Source organism: Pelmatolapia mariae, linkage group LG23 (assembly GCF_036321145.2).
Source record: "Pelmatolapia mariae isolate MD_Pm_ZW linkage group LG23, Pm_UMD_F_2, whole genome shotgun sequence".
In the NCBI taxonomy this organism is placed as follows: domain Eukaryota; kingdom Metazoa; phylum Chordata; class Actinopteri; order Cichliformes; family Cichlidae; genus Pelmatolapia; species Pelmatolapia mariae.
This window is the reverse complement of record NC_086246.1, coordinates 46,981,002-47,005,042: the sequence shown is the minus strand read 5'-3', so window position 1 is coordinate 47,005,042 and position 24,041 is coordinate 46,981,002. Positions and strand designations below refer to the sequence as shown.

Below are 24,041 nucleotides of genomic sequence, written 5' to 3'. Positions count from 1 at the left end.
ACTGCAAAACCACCTTCAGCAACAATAAACTGAATTCATCGTTTTCAGTACGACTTTCTCAGTCTCGCACATCGTTGTGAGGGAGTTTTAGCCCACTCTTCTTTACAGCGTCACTTCAGTTCATTGAGGTGGACCAGCACAGCTTTTCATTTCAGTTTGAGCTCTGGACTTTGACTGGACCATTGCGGCACCGTGATTCTTTTCTTTTTCAGCCATTCGTGTTATAGATTTTGCTGCTGGGATCTTTGTTCCTGTTGGATAACCCAATGATGGCCAAACCTTAGGTGTTGGAGAGGTGGCCTTACATTAGAAGAAGATTTCATGGTCGAATCAATGACTCCAAGGTCTCCAGGTTCTGTGGCAGCACAACAACCCATCCACCACCGTGTGACACTTGGTGTGAGGTGTTTTGTGTTTGGTTTTCATCCAACACAGCCAGGTATTTCCACTTTTGTTTACTTGCCTGTCTAAGATTTGTGGTGTTTCTTTTAGAGAGAAAGGGTTTTCTCCAGGCTGCTACTTACCCTCTAAATTCATACGGAAACAGTAAGTTTTTCAAAGGACTGCATAGAAAAATGTTCCTATTTACATGACTACATGTTCACCTTCCATGTCACTTGATGTTTGGATTACTTTAGGCACCTAAAGTACTTGTTTATAGTGGAAAGACTCCAGTTTGGGGGATAATATATTTTTTCCAAACAATGAAAAACGTCCTTATATTTAGACATGACAGCAATGGGCTATAAACATGGGTCTCCATTTAGAGCTGCAATCACAAGGTGTTGTGTGATGATTCGAGCGTACCACCTTGTGATACCCTGACCCAGAGCCGCTGAAAACCGACCAAAGAGATACTGACTACGCAGAGTGAAGCATCTACGTAACAATGCAAGAAAACAAACATACGAGGAGGGTTATGGGAAAGAAATGCAAAGATCACAGCAGCGAACTGCAGGGACTCCGTGTTAACACAATGTTAACTGTGCGTCTATTTAATTGTGTTTTATTTAGAAAAAGTTTTGTGTTGTGTAAACAACACTAGTATAAATATAGGATAAGTAGAACAGCTGCTTTGCTAACTTGTATTATGTAATGACAGGCTAATTAGCTAAATGTTGACGTTGATGCTAGTCAGCCATATGCAGTTATAAATGCTTGATTAAACCGTGCCAGTCTGTTAAAAGAAACCCACTAGATTTATGTCATCTATTTTAGAATCATCACGACTCAATCATTAATCATATCCTGAAACGACGGCCCAAAAAGTGTCTCACTATTTCCCACTATTGCTGACAGTCGTACATCAAAGCAGCGAGTTTCTCTTTGACATCAGTGTAAGCTTTTACACCGAATAACCTCACCAAGTCAACGCTGCAATAACACAGAAGGATCTTACCACAAATGTTACCATAATCAGAATATGAAACACCCAGTTTTACACTGTTATTATCATTGTAGGTCAAGAGATCTTTAGTTTATAGAGATATTACTCCTGCTTTTTGTTTTTTTTTACCATACTATCAGCTGTTTCATGCCATGGTTTCTAATTTTCAGAGTCCTTTCTGCATTTCATGGTCAGGTGCTCCTTATAAATACCTGTACTTTCATAGTAACCCCTTGCAGCAAGCTTTCCCTGACAAATGTTGGAGGACAGAAGAAAAAGTCGTAATCTCTCAAGCATTTCTAATGAGTTTTTCTCCTACAATTATTTGATAAGAGCAGACAAGACTTCAGGCAGCATGTATGATACACTAGCTGCTACTGCTGAGGTGAGAGCTCTGCTGATTACACACACAGCCATTTACACACACACACACACCCAGAGGCTTACAGTCTGTCATCTCAGAGTGCAACAATCCTAATAATAACACAAGAGGCTGAAGTTATGACCAGCAGGCACACCCGAGTTACCAATCTGGACCTCCTTAATCTGAACACACATAAAAAATATGCCTTATAACCCTTCCATCTCTAATTTTCACCACTACTCGACTTCTCTGCTCAAGCCATAACCACAAGCACCCCTCACACACTTTGTCCTTCAGCTGCTAACGGCACTTTCCAGCTCCCAACTCTTACCACACTGAGTCCTAGTTGTTCCCTCTGCAGGTAAGGCAGGTTCCTGCGCTCCAAGCTGGCCAGGTAATGCTGCAGTCTCGAGTAGGTGTAGGGGTAGCAGTAGGCAAACTGATACACGTCGTCCTCTCGGTCAAAGCAAAAAGCAAAAGACATGACATAGTTGCGTCGGTGGTCAGGGCAGCGGTAGTAGTACACATTTTTGGCAGGAAGCCTTTGCCTGCAATGACAAAAGATAAACCCAATACAGAGAAATCAGAAAGGTCATTTACAGTGCTGATTTCCTATTTTTTGAATGTTTGTCACACTTAAATGTTTCAGATCAGATAGATAACACAAGTAAACAGAAACTGCCGTTTCTAAATGAAGGTGTGTTTTATTAATAAGTGGAAAAAAACCCAAACCTACATGGCCCTGTGTGAGAAAGGGTATTACCTCCCTAAACCGAATCACTGAGGGTCTACCCTTAACAGCAACAGCTGCGATCAAGCATTTGTGATAACTGGCAATGAGTCTTTTACAGCAATGTGGAGTAATTTTGGCCCACTCATCTTTGCAGAATTGTTGTAATTCAGCCACATCAGAGGGTTTTCGAGCATTTACAGCATTTTTAAGGTCATGCCACAGCATCTCAATCAGATTTAGGTCAGGACTTTGACTAGGCCACACTTTCTTAAGCCATTCAGAGGTGGACTTACAGGTGTGTTTTGGATCATTGACCTGCTACAGAACCCAAGTGTTCCTTGAGTAATTTTGGTTGGCCTGCCACTCCTGGGAAGGTTCACCACTGCTCCAAGTTTTCTCCATTAGTGGAAAATGGCTTTTATTTCTTGATTTAACAGGTCTGCCAGTAATCCAGTGCCAGTGTGTTCAGAGAAACTTTTTTCCAAGAAAGGTGGTTAATCACAGTTAATTCATGACTTAACACAGGGCGAAGTAGGTCTGGATAACTTTTCTTTATTAATCAATGAAATCATAATTTAAAAAATGAATTTTGTATTTAGTCAGGTTATCTTTGACTAATATTAAAACTTGCTGGACGATTTGATGCACGTAAGCGTGACAAATATGCCGAACGCTAGGAAATCAGGAAGGGAGTAAATACTTTTTCACACCATTGACAGGTTTTCAATCTGAGGTGCTGAAGGTTTAAGACAAGCAAAAATATGAGGAGCACTGAGACCAAAGCACTTTTCCAAGAAAACGGAGACATGTATAGTAATGGATACAGAGCACTTAGAAATCATAATGCAGAAATTGCATCAATGTGCCATCGTGCCTTCTTCCAGAGAAATAGAGTTCAGCTGGTAAGGAGGAACACAACTGAAGGAATGAGGAGGATATCAGCTGGTAATTATCTGCTTGGAAATGCATTACTTTTCTGTTAGAATTTTATAATATACAGTAATGTGCAAAAGTCATATCTTTATATTTTTCTAGGAAAATAAGAAAGAGGTGCAGCAATTTATTGAAACGTACATGCGTGCATATAGGACAGAAACAGAGTCTAACGAGAACTGTAAACAACAGGAGGCCAATCCATGTACGAGACCGTTCAGTGGTGTGTTTTTCTATCCAGGTATGCTTTAACTGCACTGCCAGTGTCTTTGGAGTAGTTGTCGTGCTGAAAAATGAAGCCGTTGCCAATCAGACTCTTTCCAGATGTCATTGCACGGTGGATCAAAATCTGACTGTACTTTTCTTGATTTCTTTTTCTATTTGCTGGGTTTCTTTCCTATTTCTGTGACTTTCAGACCCTTTTTATCTGCTGTGGATGGTTTTTTAGGCCTGCCACGTTGTCTTTTGTTCCCCTCTTGTCAATTTTCCTCAAATATTTAAGAACACACAGCACATATGAAGACACGGGAGTGGCAAGACTTTTGCATGATACTGTATAATTGAAGCTACAAAATTAAGAGCCAACAGTGAAAAAATACAAAGAGAACTGGTTGTGATCATTAGCTAACACGGCGATTTAATGCAAAATTACATACATAACAAAATGTAACAAAACTCATAGACTTGGTATTCAATAAAAAGCCACCAGCAATATAATGCAAATAAATACAAAGACTGATGAATTATAAACTAACTGGATACATTCAACTATGTCTCTCTTTCAGACTTGCTTTAAATCTGCATTCCTGACGTAGCATTTTAAAAGAGGCAAATATAAGCAGATTCTGTATCAACCAATGCAGGCAAACAAAAAACTGATTTGTGGTAAAACCAGCAGATAAAGATCTTTCACTCAAAACAATAATCAGCCTGAGTGACACTTTTATAGCATGAGTATAAAATGAAGGGTAATCATCACAGACGCTCCTGCTAAATTAAGAAAAAATGACATATGCCAAAAACAAGACAGCTTAATTTTGATGTCGGGTCAGTTGAGAATTTCTACAGATGATGTCTGTGACTTTCAAATGTGGCCAACTGGTGTTCCAACTCTGTAATTAAAATGACTTTCTGTGACCACAAAGGACTAAGATCTTATTGTAATATATCTTCTTTCTTTTTTTTTAATTTTTCAATGGTTTTCGGGTTTTTACATTTTATGTCTCTAGTTATGATTTGAGCTTGTGAGAAGCTAGAAGAGCAAAATGGCATTAGAAACATGTAAGCATCTCGTTTGGGCGTCGCGTGTAAATACTAAGTGCTGTTGTTTGTGTGTTGTGCTTGTGCACTGTGTATGTTGGGCTTAGAGCTAAATAAAGCTGACTGATCCTGGCACCTTAAGGATGATCGATGGAGTCCGGGACAGCACTGCTGCAGTCCACAAAACTTCTCTGCCTACTCAACATGTTTTCCTTTACCGCTCTTCATTTGTCTGTCTTTGTCTTCCTCTCTTTCTTTTGTTTAGTATTCACTATTAAGACTTGGTGAGGAGAATTTAGCATGCAAGTTTCCCTCTTCTTCTCTTCTCTTTCATTTTTTCCATCTTTGTACCAGTCTCACATGTCTTGTCCTGTCACTCACTGACTCTGCCTTGACAGTTTCTGTAAAGACGACCAAGCATGGGGAACAACGGTGCTGCTGTAGGAGCTTTGGCAGAGGCTCTGAGAGTGGAGGATAAAAAGAAGAAAAATATGAGGGCGATGAGTGATTGGTGGGTTTGGGGTAGTGGGAGCTGGGAGAAAGGTGGAATAAGGAGATAAGGAGAAGATGAGAGAGCAGGGTGATGGCAGATCTGAGACTGATACGGCGATATACAGGAAGGGGTGGCGGCTAACAGCGGAGCGGCTGTGCGATGGCAGGGCTGGCTAGTGAGCTAGCGAGTCTGGCAACAGATCAGATGAAGATGCTATCAGGGCTGCGATAGGAACAGGACCTGATAATCAACAAACAGGACAGACTGCTCTGCGCTGACTCTAACAGAAAAGACTTTGCTTTCTGACTCAGGCCTGAAAAGTGAGGGCAGGAAGGACAAACAAGAAATGCATATGTTTGTGCAAACCCCTAATATACCCGGTTCGGCAAAGTTCCTACACAGAAAGCTACAGTGAACACACATACATGCAACCACTTGAAGATGTCCCTGCAGGTACCTACTGAAACAAAACCAGCTAAATCACTCAGCCTCTTTCAGGCAGAAGGGAGTGAAAGGCAAGGCTGATTATTCCTTCAGAGGAGGAGAAAGGAAAATGTCTCTGCATGCAGCGTCCTCAGCAGAATACAAATGCAGCTAGTGGCTAGCTATACCACACCCACTCTGCCTACTGGAGCAGGCTCACAGGGTCATGTTACAGCCTTCAAAGCTGGACAAAGGAAAATGGTAAATCTTGAAAAAACATGGAGAAAAATATACTATTTTACTCCACCACCACCCCCCGAAGGAACCTGATTCGTGCGTGGTAACATGGGCTCGAAGTAATGGCTGGCAAGGACAAACTAGACACACTGACAGACACATGCACACTCGTACAACCCCCTAGTGCCCACACTAGTGCATTAAAGTAGTGCCAGCCCTCCAAGGTGCAGGTTAATTAAAATAAGATGACACCTCACCTCTTCACATATTTCCCCATTTGGCTCTGCCCATTCATGCAATCCCACTTCTTTCTGTTTCTCCTTCTCTCTCTCTCTACTGGGCAGCGCGTGACCTTGCCGGAGACTGGAAAAGTCCTGGCTATTGATTTTAATTACTGCTGCTTGTCCCATCACAGCATTATAGTTATAGGCCAGAGAAAATGGCTATGTGACTTGTTATGGAAAAGGACTGCCTGGAAAGCCTGGATTACTGGCTAAGGACGGAGCTACACCTCCTTTAGATACCACAGTCACACACAAATGTGAAAATGCACAAAATCTTGGGCACATGCACACCGCTGCTCACAGCAGTCCCTTTGGTTTTTTTATCTGAAAGGTGACTGCTCCTGCTCGGCAGCTGGCAATTTGTTTTATCTAAATGGTACCTCCATGTGCCTCTCCCCTGCCCATCTCTTGACGTGGTACAGTTCCCAAACAGAATTATCACTGCACGGAATGAGGGGGGAAAAAAATTGAGAAGCTCCCTGCGCATGATAAGGCTCTCACACATAGTTTTACAATTCAGTGATTACAGAGACACAGAAACTCAAACACAAACAGGAATATGCAAAGAGTCACACGGCGAGAAAAACACCACAAACTCGAACTGCGCGCGAGCTACATCAAGGTCATTCCTTTCGGAGCGAGCTGTGGGACAAGTTAACTTCCAGGGTGTCTCATCACAGCCTCACGGAATAAAGAGGGACGCGCAGCAAAGGGGAATAGAGAGACTGAAACATTAGACAAAGGCAGAAAGTGGATGACAAACAGAGAAAGAGACAAAGTCAGAGAGAAAGGGACAAAAAAGAAAGAGGCAGGAGGAGAATACAAAGGGAGAGGATTTATAGAGCTAGCAGGCAGCCTTTAGCGAGGTGTCACTTTGCTTGCCAGGGCTTTTCTACTTCTGAACCATTGGTAGCTACAAACTCCTGCTCTGATTTTGATGGCGCCGGCGTCTCTCTGAAGTTTTGAGATGAAGGCTTATAAATTGGTAGCTTTCATACGGGCGACATCTTGTCTATATTTTCAAATCAATCAAGCGTAGAGGACACGCCAATCACTGCTGCTCTGAGCACTCTCACAAAGGCAAAAAAAACATACAGGACAAAACTCACAAGGCCCGGGCACACAAGCACACACTCTCATCCACTCCCTTTTATTTTCTCCATCACTGTTGTCACTTTCAGCTTGTCAAACGTTTATCCTGTCAACTGTTAGGAAGGTTAAATGTCTTCCAATATGCCCGTGCAGCTGTCAAGCTCCACGGATCCCCACCAGCTTATTTAAAGCAAATAGTTAGTCCGTTTGGCAAATATCTCACACCGAATGATATATCTCTTTATTCCCTCTGTGTTACTGCGCCAATAATTGAAGAGGCAATATTTCTTGGCACTCTAAAATGATGCCAGATGTTAGATAGGCTCGTTGTTTTTAAATCACGGCTCCGTGTTTTCGTTTTGCATACCGAGTCAAGCAGAAAACAGCCTCCGAATCGTCTCAGGAGTGTCGCCCATGTAGGTGTGCGTTTTCATGTGTGAGGACGTGAGTGTGCACGTGTTTGCAAACATGATGGCATATATATATTCCTTGAGCATCCATCTATCTTTTTTGGATGCAAATCAAGTTGCAACAAAGCTTTCTGGAGACACTGTTACTAGGCAACCTGGGCTTGCTTTGTAATTTGGTTGGCCTGCTGTATATTGTATGTGGCGGTACTGTATATTTATTTGACTGCAGCTTCGCGAGAATGTGTTTTTAGATTGGGACTAACTTTGACAGCCAGTGAGGAGTGAAAATCAGATGTAGAGAAGGAAGTCATCGATTGTGATTTGGTCTCTTAAGTGCGGCAGCGCTGAGGAGAGACCTGGTGTAACATTTGCTTCCACTGATTTCAGAGGTTAATTTTCTGCTGCAGTGTCTTTGTGTGTGTGTGTGGGCATAAAATAGAGAAGATGCACATTACAGTCTGCGCTGATGAGGTGAAATAACTCGGGATTAGTGCTACTGGTAGAGTACTCTGGCTAGCAGCAATAAGGTTTTGCAGGAAGCAATAACACTCGTGAATTATAGACTTTCCAGTAACGAGAGAGCTGAGCCGTGCTCACCTGTGGAGACAACGGGCCGTTAGCAGCTATCTCAGGTCAGAAACAGTCCCCTGATGAGAATGCAATATAAAAACATACGACACTTTCACCTGATGGCTGCATCCAAACACCTCAGAGGTGAACATCCGTCAGATGGCTTTTTTACACGCTTCTTGTTAGGGGCACTGTAAAAATCGCTCTAGCCGCCAATATTAGCACCGATATTTATGTATTACCACTGTATTTAATTGGATGACCCGTCACAGGATTGGCAGCTTTTTAAACCTCACTGAATTTTAAGGTGAGTTAGTCGAATCAGCTCGGTCGATATCAGATCACACCCACAGCGCTTCACCCGAGTTCAGATTATGCAGCAGACATTAAATGTGAAGTTATTTCCATGAAACACTGAAAGCAGTCATAAATCTTGAAGCCTCATCTAAATAAAACACCTTTGCCGTTTATAGGAATCCTGTTTATTCTGCTGATATGCTAAATGCACAGGGAGGGGTCGTGTCTAAGTATGTTTTTATCTGTGCATGTCTGTTTGAGTGTCTCTCACTTTGAGTGTGTTAAAATTCATTTCATCCAACAATTCATCTTTTTTTCACATCACGATCTTCCCATGCTGTCTTCCAAACCTCAGTCGACTTTACTTTCCAGATGAAACAAAAAAAAAAGAAGACTTCAACTGTGAGACTGTGATTTTATTCTTAAATACTTGCTCTTTTTTCTTTTAAATTATCAATTCTTTACCTTGAGCCTTTACCTCAAACTTATAGTCTGTTCCACTCTAAATTTAAAAAATGTGAGAGATGCACAGCACTCATGCATTCACATGGGATACTTATCACCTGTGAGCCGGCACAAAGAGATGAAAGTGTTGGAGGATTTGCAGTAGCTGCTCTAACTGATGTACCCTGAGATAGTGGCGATGAGGAAAATATGTGGTGTATAAATACATATTATTTTCATTTCATTTCATCCTTTTTTTCCTTTATTTGAAATTTCATCATTCAGTCTCGAGTAAATGTTTTTTTTCATTAGTGTGAGAAAGCTACGTTAGTACAGTCAAATCAAATCAAATCAATTTTTTTCAAGGTTTGATTAAACTAATATATAGTATTACTTAATATACTGTGCAACTTAACTAATGAGCACTGTAACAGTGCCTGGATGGACCAGTAGAGGGCCACACTGTTGAGTGAGAGATGACCTCTTCAGAAATAGGAAGAGCTGTCCATTTCTCAAGGTTAATACAAAGCAAAATTGCACCGCACACTACCCACTTTGCTGTGCTAAAACAGATCTAAGAGGAAAAGACAGGTGCTTTGAAGGTTGTGCAGGTTAGTTGAGGAAAATCTGAGGAAGAAATACTTAAAAGTAATTCAAGGAATACAGGAAATATAGTAGGTGCAGAGGTCTGTGCAAGTGTCTTGAGGCACCCCTCGTATTTTATATTTTATTGCAATTTTCTCAGTTTTGTCTAAGGTTCATCTAAAAATGTCTAAGCTTTTCTTAGACATTGGCTGCTTTTTCACTCATTTTCAGTCTGTGTATCTGACTATTTACATTTTCTTTGGCTGAATATATTACTGGTCCACCAAGCTGAGTTCCAACGAGATGTAAGTGGACAAATCGGCATATCTGATCATGGTGTGCAGTTTATTTTTTTAAAAACTAAAAAAAGAAGACCTGGGAGGCCTAAAAAAGCTGTCAACAATGGATTAACAGTATCTGAAAGACATGTTGTGAGACCGGTTTCGGTTGATCCATCTACTGATCACTGAAGCCTCATCAAAAATGGTCTGAAGGGCTGTTTCCCTTAAGGAAGGGAAACAGGGAGCCAAATTACTTTACTTTAGTGACAACAGGTGTTTGGTGTGGTGCTCGAAATTTGTGTCTAGATCCATCTGAAAATATGATGGAGGCTCTGTTATGGTTTGGGGCAGCACTTCTGGCAAATTATTCCATCACAATAGATCGAATTAGATTTTGATCCACCATCCAGTAATCTTGGAAAACATTTCATTTTCAGCATGTCAGTGATCACAAACACATTGCCAGTGCAGTAAAAGCATACCTGGATAGAAAAACACAATTAAAAAAACACAATCAGTTATGGGCTGGCCTCCCTGGAGCCTAAACCTCAGCATTATTGAAGCAGTGTGGGATCATCCTAACAAAGAATGGAACAAAAACCTGCCACCACCCAAAGCAGAGCTTTGAACGCCCTTTAAGAAGCCAGGGGAAATATCTGTGAAGTCTACTTTTAAGACTACTAAATTAGAAGAAAAAATGTCTGAAAATCGTGTTTTTGCGTACTTTTGCACGTTTCCGTAAAAATCGCTGCACCTATTTCCCATTTTCCCAGCAAAAAACAAACAAACAAGGAGTATCTTGAGACTTTTGGACAGTACTTTATATTAATAAACGACACATACTTTACGTTTGCAGTGCCCCTGCATGTAAGGTAAGTGAGTCTGATTAAAAAATAAAGTAAAACATTCCCAAAATATATCCCACGGGGGTCTCAGCCAGATTAAGCGTGCTGTGTCTGCTGGTGGCTAGCTCCCCTGCGCCTTTTGGGGCAGCAGGGCAATTAGCAGAAAGCAGATGATCACTGTGCCCTCACCACTGTGGCGCCACTGGTCCCCCATGGTGCAACAGGGCAGGTGCACATTCGTCTGGAATAATGGTGGGTACAGGAAAAATACTTGCAAGGAACCATAAAGAAGTCATACACACACACACACACACTAATCTAACAATGTGATGATGTCAGCGTTCAGCCCCTGGTGAGTGGTGGTGTGTAAGCTAGTGGGAGTGGGAGGAGACAGGCTGGCAGTGGGCTTATGCATGTATGTGTGTTTTAGAGAGGAGAGAGACGAGACCATCCGCCTATAACTGTGTGATGCAGCATTTCCCAGAGTGCAACATTATACTCCCATTACATTATCAGTGTGTGTGTGTGTGTGTGTGTGTGTGTGTGTGTAATGGAACAGACAGACGGGCGCCAGACAAAGTCGTAATAATAACAAGACCAGACATGTGAACAACAGACATCAGATACACACACAGACATTTTTAGGGTATATAAGGTGCATATATTCTAACTGTCAAGTGGTTCAGGTTCACTGCAGACCACCTGCAGGATGCACATATACTTTGGTGAACGGAACAAGTTCTATCCACATATTAAACCTGACTCTTTGATTTCTAGGTGTGTGTATAAAGTAGGTACTTACTGTTCACTGTTTATGAACAATCGCCAAAATCTTGTGGTCATTCTATCCTGTGAAATAAGCTCCTGTTCTGCCCACTAAACATTAGGCTGTCCACAGAAATCACAGCACAAAACACCCGTCGTGTCCCTGTAGTGGATGAAGGGACGCGCAGTTTCTTTCAAAGTTGCTCCATAATCCAAACATCTACTACAAACTGAAATGCCTGTAAAAATTCAAAGCACGAGATCAGATTAGCAAAACTCAAAAGGGGCGACTTTAAAATCCCAGTTTTGAGAAAGCTTCAAGCTTTGTTTTAGGAGTTTCAAAAACCAAAAAACAAACACCTGTAGCTTTATACAGCAGTAGGTTTAATGAGCACCTCTAAATTGAAAGATTTGAGTATATACGTGTTTGTAGAAACACCTGTTACTTCATTTAAATGATAATTTCAGTATCTGTTGTCTCATAATTTGTTACACAATCACTAAATGTCAAAGCAATGCTCAAAGCATTTTTCATTAGTAAAAGTTTGTTCACTAAACTCAAAAACATTTTTCTGTCGTGCTAAGTTTTGCATGAGGGAGATCTTTCCATCCAAAAACACTTGCAGCAGTGACATGTGTACGGACTTATAGACTATAGAAGCATATAGAATTAGTCTTTTTTTAAAAAAACATTTTAAATTTTGATACAGTTCAATGATTCAACTGTCAAAAATTATCAGTCAAAAATGCCCGAACTAGTGTTTTGTTTTGGGTTTTTTAATGACATTTGCACCTTTATTTTGACAGGACACTACAGAAAATAACGTGGAACCCAACCCACATCCAGCTGTTGCACCTTTGGGTCACCGGCTCAAACAGGTGAGCTCTACAGTGCCCACAAGGCATTAAATGTTAGTGTTGACCTGGAACAATTAATTAAAACTGTACCACTTTCTCCAAATTGGTGGTGGTCTGCCTTCTTCTAGTATCCTACACAAGCAGTAGTTTAAATCATACACTTTCATGGATTTTCTTTAAAGCAATGCATTATCAGGGACTACAACATTTAGTCCTTTTACTGAATTTAAGCAGTTTTTGCTGTTTGTAAAACTGAAACTACCCTCTGATGTCACAATGAGTCAGGCAATATGAGCTCGAGCTTCAACATCGCCGCTCCTGCGAGCAACATGTACTTGCTTTATGTGTGTGTGTGTGTGTATTTGAAATAAGGTGTGAGAGTAATGAGATCATTCTTTCTGGAAAATTACTCAATAAAACGCAACGCAACAAATACTCTGTGACACCGTCTGAAATCACTTTTTATTCCGGACAGAGATGAGCTCACAGCTCTGCAGCTCTTTCCAGTGATCACAATGAATAATGCAATGATGACCAACATAAATAAGAAAAAAAATATGGTGATTTTGCAATAAGACTGTCGACCTCGGGCTTGTAAATAGCAAACTTTACATTTTTAGTCAAAGTTGCTACGACTTCCTGATAGAGTATTTTTGACAGAGACATTTGCCAAGGTTATACGCACGTTAAATATCTGAGTGATAGCTGTAAAAACACTTTTTGTATGAGAGAAATAACTGAAGAAGAAAATAAGGTATACAAATAATCAAAGAAGTTGGAAAATTTGGACACCTGATAGCGGTGATTTTAGAAAAATGAGTTATAAATCAACAAGCTACATGATGCTAAAGGCTACCTCTTGAAACAGATGTACTTGAGCACTGGGGGAGATAATTATTTGATCTCCTGCTGAATTTCTAAATTTGCTCACTTCCAAAGAAATGAAGTATTTTTCTTGGTAGTTTAATTTTAATGGAGAGTGAAAACCCAGAAAGAAATCACATTACTTAAAAGTTATGCATTAAATTGCATGCCACTAAGTGAAATAAGTATTGGATCCCCAGCAAAATATGGGGAAGAAACCCTTTTAGCTAGCACATATTTGCACATATCTCAGGGGAGATCTTGTCCCACTTTCAAAATTCTTTAGGTTTCTTGGCTCCCTCTATAGACCTTCTACCTCCAAATGGAGGTCTGGATACTGGCAAGGCTACTCTATGACGATAATGTGCTTATGGTTTAGCCAATTCTTTGTTGCCTTCGTGGTAGCTTTTGGGTCACTGTCATGCTGGAAGACCCATCCACAACCCAAGGAAAGGAGGTTCTCTCAACCAAGATTTTACTGTATATGACCCCATTCATTGGCCCCTCAACGCAGTCAAGTCGTCCTGTACCCTTAGAAGAAAAACAGCACAATGGCATAATGTTTCCACCTCCACGCTTGAATGTGGGGATGGTGTTCTTTCTGTCACATTTCTCTTCCTCTAAACACCAAAGAGCTCGATTTTGGTTTCATCTGACCACAGCACTTGCTCCCAAACTTCTCTAAAGCACTTAGATGTCCTTCTTTAGCATGGGGACCCTGCAGGTGCTGGAAAATTTAAATCCATTTCGCCGTAGTGTGTTACCAATGGTGTTCTTAGTGACTGTGGTCTCAACTGCCTTCAGATCATTAACAAGCTCCTCCTGTGTAGTTTTGTTCTGATCCACTTCCTTTCTCATGATCATCCAGACCGAGAGTGACTCATTAATGTCATTTTATATTTGTTCCATTTACAAATAAGCTCTCTAAGCTTCGTGCTGATGGCCTTGTAGCCCATTCCACCCTTGTGCAGGTGTGCAATCTTGTCCCTGATATCCTGTCACAGCTCTTTGGTCTTGGCCAAGATGGTGAAAAGATGTGCACATAATGAGTTGAGATCAGCCGATCTGGCTAGGGTGTAGGGGATCAAATACTTATTTCAATAATTGAGATGCAAATCAATTTATAATTTTTATGTCAAATGTTTTTTGTTTTGTGTTTTTTTCACCCTCCATCAAAATAAAACTACCATAAAAATTAGAGCAAACTTACAAATTCAGCAGGGGATCAAATAACTATTTACCCCACTGTAAGTCTTATTGTACTGCTGTTCCAGCTCTGAGTAATATCACTTTTGATGTTCACAGAAAAAAATCAAAGTAAGCAATTACACCACAGTAGGTCATTTTTTTAAGAAGAAGAAAGCCTGACACATGAGGTAACTCTGAGGTCATGCTAGTAACACCCTCCACAGTTGCTCATAGCGTGATCAGTGCGCAAACCCCATGTTGTGTCTGTCACAAGATCAGTAAAACTGTACTCATCCAAAAGCTCTTTCTGTCTTTTGCCCCCTCCTTACTCCCTCTGCGTCCTTCTCTCCCTCTTCATCCTCCCTCGGGGCCCTGCAGGTCTTGGCACAAAGATGCCAACCTGTCTGGCTGCATTTCCCTTGGCACGACGGTGACAGCTGGGGGCCTGGCTGCCCTGTCTGACTCCATACTCCCCGCTATATCGCACACACACACACACAGTTTACGTTCACAGCTTGCAGGCAGACTGGTGTCATCATGTGAGTGCCGGGGGTAGCAGAGCCCACAGGAGAGGAGAGCTGGAGGAAAAAATGGAGGAGAAGGAACGGGGTGCGGTGGAAGGGAGGGGGTGCATGGATGGGCGATTGGGCTTACAGACAGCCAGATGCTGCCAATTAACTTCTCCGGCCACCGCAGGGCTGCAGGGAGAGAGTCTGGCACCCATACCATTCAGCCCCCATCCGCCCAAACACACATTTTCTGTTGGCTTATGGTAGCAGCAACACTCTGTGTGCCTTGTGTGGGAGATGAGATGAGGGCCACATATGTCCTCAGAGCTTTGGAGCCAATAAACACATACACCTGGTCTACAGTAACTGCTGAACTCTTCTCTTCTCTTCGCTTCTCTTCTCAACAGGTGGGCAGATGAAAAGGTGAACTGGCGATTCAGGCAACCATGTCTGCATACACATGAGTGCGCATTTGTGTGTGTGTGTGTGCGCGTGGATGTGTGATATATCTAGTTTTCTGATATATTAAGCAGGTAGGTTGCACATGGATGTATTCTCTCTACGTTATCACGGACTAACTGCATCACACTGAAATCAACGATCTGTCTGAGTCCTACAATTTAGCTATAGGCTATATACCAAGTTTAAAAAATATGTATTGGTATATTTTCAAAAGAGATAAAGCCCCCACACTCATGAAGCCCCAGCCCACGCTCGCGCTCAAAGTTCAACACTATGGAGTCGGGATGAGAATTAATAACAATGTAGCGATTCCGATACCATTATCGATTATTGATTCAACTCCTTATCCATCCTCTTATTGATTCTCATTGGGTTCAAATCCCATCTATAAACAGTACCGCTGAGTAGGGATGGGTATCGAAAACCGGTTCTTGTTGAGAACCGGTTCCCACTGTTTCAATTCCTTGGAATTGTTTGCCATTTTTGCAAACGATTCCCTTATCGATTCCAGTCGCCCCGAATGAAGTCACCACGTTGCGGAGCGTCATTTACCTGGCAGGAAACATGGCGGCTCAAACGCTCAAAAGTTTGGTCATACTTTGCGAGAACGGATGACAACAGGGCAACTTGCAATACTTGCAAAGTAGATATTTCATTTAAGGGAGGAAACACTACGAATATGCAAAAGCATTTGCTCACAAAACACACGATGACCTTAAATGAATGTCGTGTTTTTAATTCCGCTCCGGACTCGTGAATCTCAACCCAGCAGCAGCGGTAACGTTTGCACGCCCTCTCCCGTTAATGCGGCAGGTAAATAATCAACTAACAGTGCATATTATGTTAGCACGATCTGCCTTATTACAAAACCTGCCATTACTGTGCATTTAGGTGACCATGATGAGAGAGACAGACAGAGTCTGGCTGGCTCAGATGCTGGCAGTTGTCGCTGCAGTCTACCGGTAGCGTCTCCTTTCAGGCCAGGATAGACGAATGTCACCGAGCAGTGACTAAGTTTGTGGTCAAAGGCTTGCACCCATTTGCCACAGCAGATGCCCCCGATTTTCGGTAAGTGAATGCGTTTAATTGGATATTCTTGTGTAATTGCTACAGAATAATTTATGTTATACTTTGTTATTGCTACAGAAGAATATTTATTTTATTATTTTACATTTACAATTTTTTTCCCGGGGACCCTGTGACACTCCATTGAAGAGCCGTAGGCTGTGGATCTCTTAAGATCTCACTGTTGGGTTTGTAAGGCCTGTTACTCCTAAATTTCTATCTTGTTCAAAGAGAAGATATAAAACAAAGTTCTAAGCTAGTCGACCTTAGTGTTCTCCTTTTTTAAAAAGAATCCATAAGAGAATCGATAAAGAATCGAATCGTTAAACAGAATCGAAAATGGAATCGGAATCGTGAAAATCTTATCAATACCCATCCCTACCGCTGAGGTTTAAATGTACACATCAGCTTAATGTTAAGATTGCTTGAACGGCAACAGTCGACGAAGTTCACTGATTTGTGGAAACAGCACAAAGAAAGAAATAGGTCTTTTCAAACCACTGGATAAAAACATCACTTTACAGAAAACGGGAGTTGTGAGTCTGCTGTGTGACTTGAGTTTAAATGTTAGTTTGGATCTAAACAAACCGGCTGAGACTGAAAAGTCACACACTAACAGTGACACTATCAAACTAATGGACTGAGGCTCTAAAAGACCAGCAACTCCTGTGTCTTGTGAGGTAAGATTCCCGTTTTTGTCAGTGGAGTCTAGTGGCTTTGACAAGAGTCTGACAACAAAGGAGAGAAATATTTTAAATAATTAGGGGGTTAAAATCTATTTGCTGCTGATTGCATTTCTGTAGAAGGTGCTTCTGACTGCCTGGAGGTGTGCTTACTGCCATCTATTGTAAGTAGACAGTATATAGCCTGTAACATTGAATGTGGATCAGAACCTCACAGGAAACTGATATATTACTGAATAAGTGAAAATAGTGGATGGGCTTTATCTTAAACAACAGAATAATGTTAATGTTTTCTTTCCAAATAATAATAATAATAATGATGATAATAATAATAAAAGCCATGGTTCCTAACTCAGAAAACAGCTGCTACTCTATTTTCTATTTTGATAAACATGTGTGTCATATTGCACTTTTTGCATTCATACAAAATATAGAGATAGTTGTTGGTGTCAAAAAGGTTGATCTAAATATTTCAGAAACTGCTGATGTGCTGGGATTTTCACCTCAAGGGTTTGAATGGTCTGCAAAAGAGAAACTATCCACCAGGCCTGCAACAATTCATCCACATAATCGATGACGTAGACTAGAAACACTTCGTTGACTTGGAATTTTATTGCCGACACGCCATGCTATACCAGTATCGCCAAGACGAGCTGCCAAAACAACACAGAAGCCACAGTCCAGCTAGCTCAGTCGGTAGCGCATGAGACTCTTAACCTCAGGGTTGTGGGTTCGAGCCCTATGTTGGGCGCAACAAAAATATATGATGATAACAAGGGGATTTTCTATTCTGATAATAATGAAGAAGAACAAATGTGAGCTCCCTTCCACGACAGCATACTACAGTGCACAAGAATTTAAAACACCTGCAAACTGGAGTGAAATGCGATACTTGTTTTCTCGCATTAATATTAACGTTGGTTATCAGCAGCCGGGAACAGCTCATCTCAAAGATGAGAACAAACCTCACTCCAGACCAAGTCCACTGCTGCAATCGTGAATTCATGAGCCGTCTGTAAATTTTAAAAACGTATTACTTTGGACTTGAAAAAAAATCTTTTGGATTTAATTGGATTATTTGAACTTATGGACAGAAGCCATTTTTACTTTCCTATTTGCAAATTATTTTTTGTTTAAACACTAGCACTTTAATTTGTACTACTTTACATTTTATTTATTTCATTTTAATTCTGATGGTCCTATTGAATAATGTTACAAATACATTTGATTACTTTCAAATTCATATGTAAACTGGAATATCAGAATACGACAGATGGGTTGGAATCTAAACATCTAAAGTGGTCAAACTTTTTCACACTATTGTTTGTGTGCATATTTGTCCAAGTGAGTGCATGCTGTCAGGCTGTGTAGGTGATTATAACAGACAGAAGGAATTACAGGCTATTACAGACGAGAGCCTGTGGCTGGAGCAGCCAGAGCTGTATTACCCTTAAAGGCTTATGGCTCTCAAAAAGCCAGCCTATTATTCCCACCACAGCACACATTCAGCTGCCTGCTGAATGTCAAAGACATAAATATATAAAACAAGCATGAATCTACACAATGATATAGTACTCGTATTTTACAGTTTCATTTGAAAACAAAGTACGCCACATTTGGCTTGAAAAAACACAAACTGAGCTTGGCATTTGCCTGCAGGCTCGGAGTCCGCCATTTACACAGGACAAATTACTACGTTCTACAATCTCATAGACCACATAAGCCACATTAAGAGGACAAACCCTGAATGCCTTAAAGGATAAGTCTAAAGTAGCCCATATTTTTCTTACCGTCAACAAAGCATCTGAAAAGAGCAAAACTAACAACGAACAGATCATTCTCCCTCCGCCTACTGTGAATTCTTTTGTCATCATGAGAAAACTACCTAATTATAATTATCAGAAATGGAAGTGTGCATCAGAATGTCATGATTACATCTGTTTGACCATGACCAATTCACAAAAACACACACACACACACACTGTTGGTCAGATGAGCCCATTCCCTCACTGTTCTGAGTGACAGATGACTTGTCATGGAGCTAAACGGGAGAATATTATAGCGCGGATCGGAAAAGGAGAGACGGGAAAAGGAGAAAAAAAGAGAAATTGCTCCATTACACCACAGAGGTAAATCATTCGATGTGCTAGAGATCACAGAATGCCATTTACATTTACACACATGCTCACACGGGCACGTGTGCATACAGGATTTCTGTTGGTGTTGCTGTACTTGCACTCTCTCCCTGTTTCACACACACACACACACACACACACACACACACACACACACACACACACACACACACACACACACACACACACACACACACACGCGCTGATCATCAGAATCCAAGCATGAGAAAAGCTGAGAGGCTGGATCAATGTTGGGCTCTGGTGATTAGCCTTAATTGAGGAAAAAGCGCTATGGGAACAAAGAAACATTATGACCTTTTCCCTGTCTGCACACACTGCGCGCTAATAAGACACATTCACATAATATCATACTGACCAGAATCGGCTAACTACATCAAAAGCACCTTCTCATAGGAACCGTATGCAAATGGATGGCAGAGACAGAAAAACAAACCCAGCAGATAATTGACGATCCTTGCCATGTTTTTGTGCGTGAATGGCAATTTTCACTCTCCTGTCGAGTGCATGCTGATTATTCTATCAGACAAAAAGAGTTCCATACGCGATGAAAAGATTGGCAGAGGTTCACATGGTGCTGTGGAATGGCCTGTCTTTCCTTCTCTCTCTCATTTCTCCTCTTTCTACATCCTCCCTGTTTGTCTGTCTGTCTCTTTCTCTCTCTCGCTCTCTTTCTATGCGTGTCAGTTACTGACTGAGTCAAATACCACTTGTCAGGAGAGTGCTGTTTGGACTGACATGAGATAAGAACAGACCAACTAGACAGTTATATGTTATTCCTGTTGCTGCTCTCTGGAATGAGACTGTGATGTACAAGTATTGCCTGGACCAGGGGCAATAATAACACGGAGGCCTATAGTGCAGACTAACAGAACTACTCCAGACACCAAACGAGTGGATAACTTAGTCTAACATATACGTATGTAGCTCCTCACAATATAGGTCAGAATCTAGTTTTTGTTAATATCATAAGCGCTAATTCAGAAAAGGTGTTTCTGTCTCCTTCCTCATCTACAGTTTAGCTGTTTTCCACTTTGAAGCTGGGTGGAGTTCACTGCAGCTGAGCTGTGTGCTGAGGTGAACACCAAACTGTACTTAAAGAATAATGACCCCCACACTAATAGTGGTGTTTGTGCTGCACGCCTTATCCGCATCCTCAACAATTCGACTATAGTGAAAAACTACATCACACAGACTGCAATGTCTTAGCATAATGTGGAGCAGATTCAATCAGGAACATGTTAAAAATGCCACTGTTATAGAGCGACCTGCAAAATATCCAACTCCTTGAGTCTGTAGTGATTATTGAATTTGTTATAAGATAATATAAATGAATACACAACAGTGAAGCTGCTGGACCTCTGGGAAACCCACTGGTTGCTGCTGGTCAACGGAACCAAAAAACCTAAATACAATCACCTGAAAACTACAAATTTTTCCTAGTCCTAAGGTGGTTGCCTCCTATTTTGACTAGACCAGGGGTCAGCAACCTTTCTGATGATGAGTGCCGTCTAAAATTTCCTCAGAAGTCAGTGTGCCATATGATTGCATTAGCAATAAATTTAATAACGCTCTACATGAATAGTTACACACTATATAGAACCACTTTATAGAATTATATTTGTTTGCAGATGTTGGCAGCTATCAGCGAATAGTTATCAGCTATTTTGAAACAAAAAAAGACTTTTTATCCATAACAAGAACTCCATAACAGCAAATGAACTGTACAACAGAAAATGCAAATGCTATTAATGGTCTCCTCACAACAATGATACGAAAAATAAGCTGGGCCAATATGGCATGTTTGTTAATACAGGGATACACATGTTAATGTGATCTCTGGTCTCCCACTCAGAGACACAGGTCTCCGAGTGTCCAGCATTCAGACGTCTACCCGAGGACACTCATGTGAGAGAAAATCTGCTCACACAGATATGTAGAGCCAAATACTGTCAATAAGGTCTCTGCAATGTTCTGAAGACAGTTAAACTTGTCAGGTAGTGACGTCCAGCAGGTGAAAATGCAAGCTCCATGAACACGCACAGTTATGGATACAAGCTGTGTTCGCAGTTCTGCAAACTTTGACCCCACAGAGTCAAGCTTTTCAGTTCAATCAGCTGCATTTCGATGTCCTCTGTGTCCAGCCAGTTAATGCAAGACCAATGCAGCTGCTCATTAAAGCTTTTGGTTTGATCAGAAAAGAAAACATTGGTCCATACACCTGAAAGTCCCGAAAACACATTGACTAAGTTATTTTTAGCCAATTACAAGTTGAATCTGGTAGTTGGGGTTGTTAGCTAAGATATCGTCATTAAGAACAACAGCTGATCAAGCTTAAACGTACTGCTGTTGTTAAGCGCGACATCCGCTGGTTTCCTCTTTCTGGCGCAAAGTGGGCGATAAACAAACAAGAGAGAAAAGCCGATCAGCTGATCATTGATCAATTTCATGATTGAAGTAGCAACAGAAGAGGGAGGGGGAGAGAATGAGAGAAGAAGAGGCAGCTGTGCAGCATAAAGAAGCAGAATAACTTCAGCTTTGTGTCTTTTTCCATTCTAGCTGAAGTACGGGACAAACTGTGTTCTTTTATCTGACCCAGATAGACTGCAGGTCATAACTTTTTACCTGAAGTTCAGTTCACCTGACACTCGGACCGGCGGCTGCCTCGGGTCTCTCCTCCTCTTGCCTCCCCTTTTCCTCATCCACCTGCTGGCCTCTGTGGAAGCTCCGCCATAGCCACCACCAAACAACTGAGTTATTTTTACACATCGGCCAGCATTTGGCCAATCCACCACCTTTCATTGTTTATACTGTTACAAAAACAACAGCAACAAAAAACATCGGCCCGTAAAAACAAAAAATCAGTCCAGCTATGGTCGTGCCACTAGACCATCAGTGTTGTCTAAAGCAATGTGGCTCAAATGGTTTGTCCACCAGTTCCGACTTAAACAGCAAAAACAACTATATTGCTATGAAAATCTAAATTTTTATTCTGTCAGTGAAATGATGTTCTGATTTTGTCTATGCCTTGAGTTGAGGTTCAACAGGCTTTTAGGTGTGGATAAACATTTATGTCCTCAACAAAAAAGTCACAGTTCGGCAAATGTCATTAATAGGGGATTACAGGGAACTCGACATTCAAAATGATGCAGAATAGGTAGAGTGCTGTATTTCTGCTATTGCATCACTGTTTCATCTAATGAGTGTCAGATCATACTAACCTTGCACGTGAAAAAGCTTTGAGACATGACTGTGTGCTGGTACAAACACAGCTAACCACAGGCACATTCTTCTGAACGACCACTCAAACCACCTCCAACCTTTCACTTGAAAATCAAGATCAAAAAAGCTTAAATTTGCTTGTTTAAGTTATTTTGTAAGTGGGATTAATGCCTGTCCTTAGTGTGGCCCAGAAAACTTACTGGGCATGCACAAAGACATTCAGTTGTGTAAAAGAAAACGGTTTAAGTAAAAAGGACTAGGAGATACACTGAAATACACTAATGCAGACAGGTAGCTAAAATATTCAATAACTGTAGTAAATGAATTTCATGTGCAATGAAGGTAAAAAAAAAAAGTTGGGATGCTGTGTAAAATGTGAATAAAAATTCATATTTTATTCACTCTAGAAAATGTAGCAAATTTTTAAATTAAGAAAATGCAGCATTTTTAAAAGGATTTGATGGGAGTAAAACATCTCCAAAAAGTTGGCCATATTTACCACCGTGTAGCATCCCCTCTTTTTTTAACAGCATTCCATAAACCTCTGGAAACTGAGGGGACGAACTGCTGGACTTCTGGGAGACAGATGTGGTCTCATACTTGCCTTTCTGACAGCTCAACAGTCCTGGGTCTCCTTTGTCGTATTTTTCATTTTATTTCTTTAGTTGGTGAAACTGTTCAGCACTCAGACTCTTGTACTACGAAGCCATGCTGTTATAATACATGCAGTATGGCGTTTAGAACTGACTTGCTGAAATATGCAAGTCCTTCACTTAAAAAGACGGCGTCCAGACGACTAATTCTCCTGACCACAGCACAGTTTTCCACTTTTTTCAGTCTGTTTTAAAGGAACTTTGGTCCGGAGCTGGCATTTCTGGATCATGTTCACATATGGCTTCTTCTTTGCCAGATAGAGGTTTAACCTGCAGTCATGGACGATGAACTGTTCCCATGGCAGAGACATGCATGTTTTTAATGAAGTGCCAATAGTATGATATTATCTACTGTAGAGATATTTACAGTCTTTTGCACTGATGACCATTATTCTTAAATTGTTTAACAATTTTTAGATTCAGTTGTATTAGACTTAACCTAATTAGCCATTTCTTTTTATTACCACTTCCTTTTTCAGCTTTTTGTTGTTCCCGTCCCAAAGTTTTTGACATTTGTTCCACCCAACAAAATCAAAATGAGCTAATATTTTTTGCGAAACACTAAAATGTCTCAGTTTAAGCATCTGATTTGTTTTCTGTGTTGTATTATAAACAAAATGTGAGCTCGGGAAATTTCCAAATCACTTATTTATTAATTTTTATTCACATTTTACACAGTGTTTTCCAACTTTTTCGGAATTAGAAGCGTAGCTCATGAATGCAGGGTGATGACAAAAAATAAATAAACAAAAACTCTACTTTCAACCCTCTCAAGTCTTTCTCACAAACAGGGAGTGCAACCTTTATAGGCAGGTTACCGATATAAACAGCAGGGCAATGAGCCACATGAGTGCATCTTTAATTTAGGCAAGGGATCAGATCAAAATGCTGAACACAGTATCTGATATGTAATCAACACCCAGCGTGGACAGACCTGAAGGCATGTGGCAAGAACCCAAATGACCTTTAATGCCTTCGCCA

The 24,041-nt window shown here is 40.9% G+C and overlaps 1 protein-coding gene across 1 annotated transcript in view; it reads right to left on the bottom strand.

Annotated features, from left to right (window-relative positions):
• The window catches only part of LOC134620049 (cytosolic carboxypeptidase 6), a 359,217-nt gene that overhangs the window by 158,267 nt on the left and 176,909 nt on the right, over positions 1–24,041 (bottom strand). Inside the window, exon 5 of the mRNA XM_063465948.1 lies at positions 2,083–2,299. Within this exon, the coding sequence (XP_063322018.1) occupies positions 2,083–2,299 (217 nt within the window). The remainder of the gene's footprint in view (positions 1–2,082; positions 2,300–24,041) is intronic.